This window comes from Corvus hawaiiensis, chromosome 4 (genome assembly GCF_020740725.1).
Source record: "Corvus hawaiiensis isolate bCorHaw1 chromosome 4, bCorHaw1.pri.cur, whole genome shotgun sequence".
Classification (NCBI taxonomy): domain Eukaryota; kingdom Metazoa; phylum Chordata; class Aves; order Passeriformes; family Corvidae; genus Corvus; species Corvus hawaiiensis.
In genome coordinates, this window is record NC_063216.1 from 34,752,319 (window position 1) to 34,762,772 (window position 10,454).

The 10,454-nt window shown below is 40.5% G+C and overlaps 1 protein-coding gene across 7 annotated transcripts in view; it reads left to right on the forward strand.

Annotated features, from left to right (window-relative positions):
• TMCC3 (transmembrane and coiled-coil domain family 3) overlaps positions 1-6,069 on the forward strand; it is a 134,440-nt gene extending 128,371 nt beyond the window's left edge. For all 7 annotated transcript variants that reach the window (XM_048300970.1, XM_048300971.1, XM_048300975.1 and 4 more), the window contains exon 4: positions 688-6,069. In XM_048300970.1, coding sequence (XP_048156927.1) covers positions 688-990 — 303 coding nt within the window. In that variant the 3' untranslated portion in view covers positions 991-6,069. The remainder of the gene's footprint in view (positions 1-687) is intronic.
• Positions 6,070-10,454: the final 4,385 nt, after the last annotated feature.

The window sequence follows — 10,454 nt, forward strand, 5'->3', positions numbered from 1 at the left end:
CTGCTTTCTTTAGAACAAATTGTGAAGTGGAATAGATCATGTGAGAGAGAATCCCATAAAAGCATCTTCACAGGTTTTCCCACTGTCTCCGCTGTCCACTTGCAGTATGGATCGATGAGCTGTCACACTGACAGAGGGAGAAGGGCAGATCTTACAGAGGGCTCAAGCCCAACATTGTAGAACGGGTGGCTTTGAGAACAAAATTAATGTAGACCACAGAGGCAGTGTAAAACAAGTGCTACATGTTGCAAAGCATGTTTAATTAGTATCACAGCAAGCCCACCCTAAAGTTTTCTATAGAATATACAAAGAAACTAATTTTGTTGCTGTTTTAATGCAGTGATCGTTGCTATGGCAACAGCTTTGCTAGTATTTTATATCAACAGTATATATAGAAAACATCTGTCATGAACATCAGAGTTATGATACTTTTTCTCAAACATGAAAAAGGAAAAAAACCTACATTTTGGACAGTGTTGTTAGACTTGATTATGCCTGAGGGAACAGTGACACTCATTCAGACATATAAGTGCATTTATTTTTTTTAAAAGTTGGTGGTTCATTGAAATTTTAGCAGTCTATAATAAATTCCACTTCTAATCTAGCTGATGGATGGCTCTGCAGCTAAAATGTGAAGAAATGTTGAATGGAAATATGGCTGCCCTAATTGTTGTTTTCTGTCTCCAGGAAGCCTTGGAATCATGCCAGACCCGGGTTTCCAAACTGGAGCTCCATCAGCAAGAACAGCAAGCACAGCAGTCTGAAACAGTTAATGCCAAAGTGCTCCTGGGGAAGTGTATAAATGTTATCCTGGCCTTCATGACTGTCATCTTAGTGTGCGTTTCTACCATCGCAAAGTTCATTGCTCCTATGATGAAGAGCCGTTTTCATATCATCTGCACTTTCTTTGCAGTGACGCTGCTGGCAATATTTTGTAAAAACTGGGATCATATCATTTGTGCTATAGAAAGGATGATTATACCAAGATGAAGCTGTTGGACTAGCTGTTTCTTTCTTCTTTTTCTTTTTTTGTTTCCTTTTTTCCCCCCGCTATTTTCTTCCCCTCCCTGTTTTTTAAGCACTGTGTGTATACAAATTCTGGTGTAAATATATAAAAGTATACTTGTTGGCAGTCAGTTGCCTGTTCAATCTGATTTTGTCTAACTGGCTGTATCTGTGATGAACTGCTTACTTAAGTCAGTCTTCTGCCTTAATCCAAAAGGTTTTCCACTTCCCAAACCCATACCCACAAAAGATGGTGTGATGGTCTGGGAGGGATCCCAGCAACTGCAAGTGTCAGGTGTGTTTTTTAATAGGCTGGAGGGCAAAGAGTGTGACCAGGAGGGAGTGCCATAATGTGTATCAGCTCTGTTAGACTGATAAGTGAATTTTCTGTCTGAATACAACTAGAATGATAAGCCAAACTATGCAGTCATGTGTATTGATGGTTCTAGATTCTAAATTAATGGGTATCATTACATGGGATATTGAGTTCTCAGGACTAACAAAACTTGATGCTTCTGCTAGTAACTTTTTGCACAGAGTTTATTGCTTGTAAATGAGACCAGTGATGACTATTGACCACAGTTAGCAGTTTTTCTGTCCTGGCACTGTTCCTTGTCACATTTGGGAAACATATACATGTGGCATAAGACTTCCAAAGATGGACTGAATTGAATTATAAGATCTGCAGGCAACTTTATAAAGGAGTAAAGAAGCAAGTAACGGGTAGGTAAGTTGTCATGCACACCAAAGCACTCACTTGTTTCAAGCCCTGCAACCTGCAAGGGGAAAGAAGTACACAGAAAGGCAACACTGAGGTTAGCCTTCGTTAGCACTGAATTGTTGGGGTGTTCTAACTGAATGCAAAGCATACAGGGGGTGGGACCCTGGGTACAGTGGATTTCTTTCTTCTGTCAGATTAAAGAATGTGGCAGAAACATGAGGGAACAGCTTCATAGGGGGAGCAGGGAGTTAAACTTCTGTAAATACATGAACTGTAGACATTCTCAAAAAACATTCCTTGAAATAATGCATTAACATGCAGTACCACTACTAGGAGACAGGGTTGGGTTTGTTTTCCCACTGGAATTAATTTTGCTTGATTTAAGAGCTGCAAAAAAAATTTCTCTGAAATCTGCCCGGCTTTCAGCCGCTATGTAAAACAACATCTTTATTAAAAATAAACAAACAAAGAAAAACCACCACAAAACAAACCACCACAACCAGAATTCTTCTTCACTCTCCATTAAGTGAAAAAACAATGTCTCCAGTTATTTGATGTTCAGTGTTAGTAACTGTGAAAATAATTGTCATGACATATTTTCAGTTGCAGTATTTTCTATGCTGGTATTATGGGAGGGAGGGAGGGCATAGCTTGATGTGTATATTTCTTTTTAATCAAGTGCAATAGTTGGTGTAGAAGTTGTGAAGACCTTATTCTGAGGAAAGGGAGTGGGTGAGAGGAAGGCAGGGAAGAACTTTGGCATTTTACCACAATCAGATAAACAGTGAATTAGTTACTGTTTGTGGCTTCAGGAACTGAAGAAAGGACAGAATTTACTTAATAAATAATGATATAACTCAGCATTTAGAAAATTCAATTAAAATACTTACAAATATTTTAAGAAATCTTTATATGTGCTACGTCTTTGAACAGAGAATTAGGAAGGACTGTGCTGGTTTGAAGTCGCTGGAAATGGATCAGGTCAGGCACATCCATGTTATCCTAACCCAGCCCTACCTCATCTTCAGAGGGAAGAGGGAAACCAAAACTAAACAAAGAGCCCAGACAAGACCAACAACTGGTTCTGGTCCTAAGAATGCTGTGACTGTCCATGGTGTTTTCTTGCCATCTATATTACAATTGCCATTCTTCACTTCAGCTTGCACAGCCAACTTCTGTATTGGCCTCTTGAGAAAACAGTTAGTTTAGCATTTTATTAAATGGGTTCAGAAGGGTAGATGTGCAAGAAAGGAACACCATGTGTTAATAATGTTTACGTAAGAGAAACTCCTTTACCTATTGCATGGTTATATGTTTCAATAATCCTCCCAGTAGTAGTTTATGTAGTTGAGATGTTACATCAGGTAGCCTTAAGGACAGGCAAAAGGTTAGTATTTTTCTTATAACAAAGGATGTTGGTGTGGTACAACCTGGGAACATGAAGGCTTCTGCTCCAAGGGATCCTATTACAATTCTGGAAGATGACCTCAGTGCAAAATGAGGATAGAGTCTAAAATTGATGGCTCTACAAAAGATTGCTCACTGTCTTGATAGAATCTGACTGGGCCCAGATTTGGAACAGGAAGGTCTTGCATTTCCATATTGGCTTTACATCTGGCAGAGGACACAGAAAAAGGCTGCGTAATGTTAGTTATGTAAATTAAAACAACCTAATTGGTGAATGGGTGCATCACTTCTCTAGGTTATTTTCTCTGCTGGATTTAAATCACTGGAGGATGTGACAGACATCAAGAAAATAATAAAAAAAGTAAAGTGAAGGGCAAAAGCCTGCTTTTGAATGAAACTGCTGTAGTTTTGCACAGAGTAAGACTACAGTGCTAGGAGCTCTGCCATGTGGAAGGCCACCCAAGAGGGAGGGAGGCCTCCTATCCCACCTTCACCCTCCCATTTCCTACCTTGTGCTAACACTGGTATGTGGTGAAGTCTTCCATATGCCATGTTAGCTCACTAGACTGGAAGAAAAACCTGGTGTAAGAGGTGGATGGTTCTCCACAGCTAGAGACTTAAAGGGCTGGTAGAGAGGTGTCATGAGTGTGAAGCAGGGATTTTAAGGGAGATGAGCCTTTTTCATTTTGTTGCAGTGAATCATGAGCTGCCCCTAAAACTGGGCTCCAGGCAGACTCTATGCAGAATGTTGGGGCAGTTTCAGTGTAGAAAAGTTCTTCCTAGCTTTTTCCTACAGGGAACAGATACAAATGGCCCCAGGATGTGGTGGGACAGGCTAGCCAGCTGTGTCTATATTTGGGATCAAGAGAAGTCTGGTGTCTGAGCTAGCCAGGGCTGATGCCTCTGCAGTTAGTGTCAATATCAGCATCACTTCCCCCCTTTAGGCTGGGATTATGTATTCTACATATTAGTATGTGTATCTGGCCTGCAGTCTGAGCTCTGCTTCCTGTGAAAGGATGCCTAGGCCTACCCAAAGAATTGCAGTTCTCCTAATGAGAACTCTGTTCAGATTCTCAATCAATTGACCATGTTCTGTCAGGATGCCATTTACTTTTATGTTCTCATACAACACATCAGACATTCTTAGGATACTCCTTACACCTACTCATCATGAGCCTCTAAAACACTCCCACTCAACAAAAAGTTGTCAGACAGTGTCTTTTCTGCTTGGTGCTGCCTTCTAGGCAATTATTCATTTTGGTAGTAGTTCTCTGATGGAAAAGTCCTTCAATAAGTTGTTAATACCTGTTCTATAGGCTTTTGGCAGCTTTTTGTTCAGAGGTTTCTGGAGATTTAATTTCTTATGAAGGTTAGCACAATTTTCCTGATTTCTTCTATTTCAGCATTCAAGACTAAATGTGGTTTCCTCTAAAACTTGCCTAATGGATCCCTCTTCTAGCTTCAACTATAACTCCATTATTGTTGAACATCTAATTAATGATTGGCAGGACTAAACGAGACTCAGTTTAAATTCCTCCTCCTTTCTGCTTTGCATGATATGCATTCATTCAACTTCTCATTTTATTGCACTCCTGTGATTTCTATTTGCTCTGAATTCTTAGAGAGGCACTAAAAAATTTCACTGCATTTTAGTTGAATACCAAAATGTTTGTGTTATGCAGTGCCTCTGCTGCAGGACATCTATCAATATAGATCTGATGTCTGCACTCCAGGAAGGATATTTAAAAGCCAATGGTTTTCTTTGAACAAATCATGACTGCTTATCTGGGGAATAGAAATTCAATAGGTGAAGACAATTTACTGTAGGAAAGATACGTGATCCACTGACCAGAAGTTGAAGCTAGACAAATCCAATGTAAGCATAAGCTTCAGTTTTGCAATCATAAGGGTTGCCAGCTAATTATTAGCTACTGAATAACATAATAAACAAGGACTCCAACATTTGAAATTGAATCAGTTCAGGCTTATGTTTGATACAAAGTTAACTGCATAATAACAACTACTGCTTTCTGAAATCAAAATCATTGAACAAGAAATTCAGGAAAGAAAAAAGAAAACATAGAAGCTTGTGGTTCATTTAGAAGGTACGAGAGCAGGTTTTCTTGTTTGTTTTCGTTTTGGGAAACCAGGTCCCTTTCCACTGTGATAGAGACGTTTTACTTCTGGATTCAACGATACAACAGAAGGTAAACACAGATTATTGTAATTAAACACTTTAATTTTGATAACAGAATTTAATCCCTTCTGAAAGTCCACCTGGGACTAGCAATCAGGCAAATTTATTCTCTACTTTTTTTAATCAAAGAAATATTTATCTGCTTTCTTCACTCACCATCATGCCAGAATATGCCCTTTAATTATATTGCTTCCCTTTAAAGTACAGGAGATTATAAAGAGCTTGTTTTCAGATAAAATTGGAATGGTCTCTCTGATGCTAATCCTGCACAAAGTATCAGACAATTTTACATTGCAACAGTGAAAGACTAAGAAAAGTTTTATAGTCAATGAAATTGCTTATTTTCCCTGAAAAAGCCAACTGAGATGATGCTGTATATAAGGACTGCATGAGGCCAAGTCACACTGTCTTGTACAGTTGATTTGCTGTACGTTTAGCATATTAAGTTGTACTGTTGTTGGAAAGTTTTGCACAAAGCCACCTTTCCTTTTTACCCAGGGAACCTGGGTCTGGTAGTATCAAGGTGTACCAAAAATTGTCTGCTTTTGTTGACTAAAGTTAATTGTCTTGGTGTGTGACCTGCAATGTTTCTCATACTATTTCCATTTTGTGCGGCACTGTGGAAAGATGCAACTACAAAAATGTAATTTTTGTATATTTGGTTGTGTAGTCATGACTGCCTCTAAGGTGCCATTAACATTTTTTAAAATAAAAATATTTACAGTTATTTGATGAAGAATATCGTCTCTTAAACTTTGTCTGGTCACTCAAACCCCTATCAGTTTTCCTTTCTCAGTAACAAATTATTCAATTGACAACGATAAAGTTAACCCATTGAGCACAAGGCCCAGTTTTAACATACTCACAAATCTGAGCATTCTGCTCTGCTGCAGTTTTGACCAAAACCTGTTGAGTTTCACTTACAGTTGTGACATGGCAAAGCTGCAAACATCAAACTAGGTATGATCATTGCTTTTATCCAAAGCTTGTGTGAAATTTGCTATGCAAATGTTGTGCTATTGTGCCTAACAGCTGGACTCACTGCAAACTTTTTTTTTAAACTTAGAATTAGAAACTTAAGATGTATTTTTATATTATTGTCAGAAACCTTGGTCACATGTGCCAAAAATGTAACTTAATGTAGCTGACATAAAGCAAAATGTTTGCATTTATTTTTCATAAAGCAGAGGTCTTGTCAGCTGGCACTGGCAGCCATTGGAAATGATGTTATTTTTATTCCAAGAACAGAGCAGAAACAGTGCCATAACAGACTGCTTTGCAATCACACCATACTTCCTATTTTCTACTATTTGAAGAAATGGCATACAGGGGCTCCTGTGTCACCTGCAGACTTTCCAAGGTCTTGTCATGCTGAGTGTCACACAGGTTCTTGGAACTTGTTCTATATTAAGACTAGCCCCGTTCACAAACAGCAGGTTCTCTCACAATCTAATGATTTTGCTGATTTCTGGCATGGGCTGAATAATCCCTGCTAACCAGGCAAACCAGACATAAAAAAATGCACCTTACTCATCATCAGTTCTCTCAGTTGCTTAAAACTCTGGCTTTGGAGAGTGCATAACACACCCTGGTAACTGCTTTAACACCCAAAATTAGAAAGGCAGAGAGTAAAATACAACAGTTTTGTTTAACAGCACAGAAAGAGAAGTGTCACATGTCGCCAAGAAGAGCCGCTGTGCCGTGTTAGCCACGACTGGATGAGACAAATAATCCTTACCAGCAGTGTACTCTGAAAATACTTCATGTTGGTCCCCCAAATAACTCCAAGAACCAAAGCTGTGTGACTGTGCCAGAAACCACCTGAAGGCACCCAAGACTTCATCTGCTATTACGCTGCAATTCATTTTGCAACACCCAGAACTGCTCTGAACTAGCCGGTTGAGGCAGTGCTAGCAGAGCAGTTTATAAACTTAGTGTTAAATTCTTCCTGAATGTGTGTGCTTATTTCTCTGCTTGTGCTGCTGCAGAAGGTGCAGCAGTCACTTGGCAGGTTCTGCCTCTCCTGGCAACTGGCACTGCATTGAGGTAATTGAAAGGAGAAATTTTCACACTGTATCCTCCTCAGTTCCTGTTTGGATTGTGACTTAGGTGACAACTCATTCGTTTTGTGAAGTTGCCTAGTGGATCGATGCTATGTCACCTTTTATGTGTAGCCTACCAGATTCAGACACAAGTAAAGTGGAGAGGCTGAACTACCAGACAGCCTCTCATGGGGTTCTGCAGGACTCCATCCTCTGCCCAGTTCTCTTCAACTTAATTAACAACTCGGATGCAGGACTCAAAGGAATGCTAATAAGTTGATCAATGGCATTAAACCGGGAGGAGCTGTCAACTCCCTCGAGGGCAGAGAGGCCCTGCAGAGAGACCTTGACAAATTAGAGATGGTCAATCACCAACCAAATGAAGCTTAACATGGGCAGGTGTCAGATTCTGCACCTGGGACAGGGCAATCCTGGTTGTGTGTATAGACTGGGGAATGAGAGGCAGCACTGTGGAAAGGGACCTGGGGGTCCTGGTAAATGGCAAGTTGAACATGAACCAGCAGTGCCCTGGCAGCCAGGAGGGCCAGCCTGGGGTATCCTGGGGGGCATCGGGCACAGCATCACCAGCCGGGCAAGGGAGGGGATTGTCCCACTCTGCTCTGCACTGGGGAGGCCTCACCTCGAGTGCTGGGGGCAGGTCTGGGTGCCACAATATAAAACAGACATTAAAATATTAGAGAGCATCCAAAGGAGAACTGTGAGGATGGTGAAGGGGCTAGAAGGCCAGCCTTATGAAGAGCAGCTGAGAACACTTGGTCTGTTCAGCCTGGAGGAGACACCTCACAGCAGTCTGCAACTTCCTTGTGAGGGGAAGTGGAGGGGTAGGCACTGATCGCTTCACTCCTGTGACCAGCAACAGGACTTGAGGTGATGGCATGAAACTGAGTCTGGGGAGGTTTAGGTTGGATATCAGGAAAATGTTTTTCATTAAAAGGGTGGTTGAGCACTGGAACAGCTCCCCAGGGAAGTGGTCACAGCACCAAGCCTGACAGAGTTCAAGGAGAGTTTGGAAAACCCTCTCAGGCATATGATGTGACTCTTGGGCTGTCTTGTGCAGGGCCAGGAGTAGGACTTGATGATCCTGATGAGTCTCTTTCAAGTCAGCATATTCTGCGATTCTATGATACCCTACCTTAGGACAAGCTTGAAGCTGGCCAGTGCTGAGCTTCTGAAAGGAGCACAGACATGCTTTTGACAGAAACTTTAGGAATTGAGCTTGCATTTGATGTAGTCATGATCCCTTCAGTTGCTGACTGTGTGGTTCTACCCACCTGTGTGTGTAAATTTGGAACAACTCTTTAGTTATTGTGGCTAGAATGGAATCAATTTAATGAAAATAAAAGTACTGTCAGGACTGAAGCCTGTAATATATGAAAACAATATACATACATGGAAAAAACCTTTGTAGCCTAATAAATTCCCTTTACATTTTTCTGTCAAATACCATTTTAATGAGTTGGTACCACACAGGAAAACATCCCTTTCCTCTGTAGTCATAGACACTTGGTGATAAAGACACAGAAGATCAGCATGAGATACTGTACCTCCAGGCTGGACAGAGAAGTAGAGAACACAATGCCTGTGTGGTCAGCAGTCCCATACAACTCATTTGGCTGAGTAATATCTGAATAAACTACCCTAGGCTTTATATCCACTGATGTCCTCTGGGCTAAAAATTGTACTCTGGTCTTACTGAGCTTAATGGTAAAAAACCCCTCTGATTATAACTCGGCAAGACTCTTATTGCAGCACTATGGCACTTAAAAGCAATTCTGTCTTTTGACTTTGTAATGCCAAAAATATTAATTTTCTGAGGCAATCTACCCACAACAATGTATGGTTTTAAGTCTCTACCACAAATAGCACACTACTTAGTCACAGACAACTCTGCCACAATTGTATGGGACAGTGAAACTATTTGGATGTTTTCGGGATCTGCTGACTCAGATGCTGAACAGAGCTTGTACTCCCAACACTAATCCCCCACTTGGCCTCTATCCTGCCAGGTTGGATTCAGGTCAAGGTGACATAGACTAAGCATGGATTAAACTACAGGTACGACCAGCAGCATGTGTACATAACAACAAAACCTCCTCTAAAGATACACTACTGGGCTACAGGAGCTTGAGGATTTATTTAATCTAGAAACTATTTTCAGCTTGCTCAACTGAGGCAGCAAAGAAGTCTAAATGAGCTTTCAAACTCAAGACTTTTTCTGACCATACTTACACAGTACGTTCCTCCAAAGAGTGTATCTGCAAAATGCATTGAAATGTTTTCCTGGGCTTCTCTACATACTTTACAGATCTTTATACGTTGCTTTCTTTGTGTGAGGATGAACCTTGCTGTTCTGTGAAATGCTGATCTATCCAGAACTAATATAATATGACATTTAAAGAGTCACAAACAATTTCTAATACTGTTGATCAAAAACTGTAAGATCTCTAAATGAAATCTCTTTACTTTTACTCATGAACTTCAAGTGTCCCTTAAAGAGACTTTACTTATTTTTAATTTTTTAAAATGAACTACGGAGACCTGTAGCTGCATAAATTTCTACTTTTACAAAAAAATCTGCCTGTGTTATGGGAGATGTTTCAAAAAGGGGAGCTTGCCACTGTTGGAAAAATCCATTTTTTAGTAAAGGTGTTATACATATTTCCTTTAGGTACTGAGTTAAAAGAGAAAGCAAACAAACCAACCCTAGTATGAGGTTCCCCTTTCTCCCCAACAGGGTGGCTTCATATTTACTTCTCCTTCATTTTTCCCCCCATATTTGTCTTGTAATATTTAAAGTCTTAATTTCCTAACTGTTTCTGCCTCTTGCTGTCCAGATCCGTCTTGATGGACCCTCTTTTCTCTCTTTGCTCTGTGCATTAGCCCCAATTCTATTCCTGTAAGCGCTGCTTCCTATTCCTCCTTCCTTCAGCCATTTCCTCCTTGTGCCCTTGAACTCCATCTTGATTCTTGCTTTTTCTCTCTTTCCTGGTACTCTGCAAGATTCCTATCTGAGTCACTACAGCAGCTTTCCTTCTAAAGCCAGCAGAGGTAGGACGGTCAC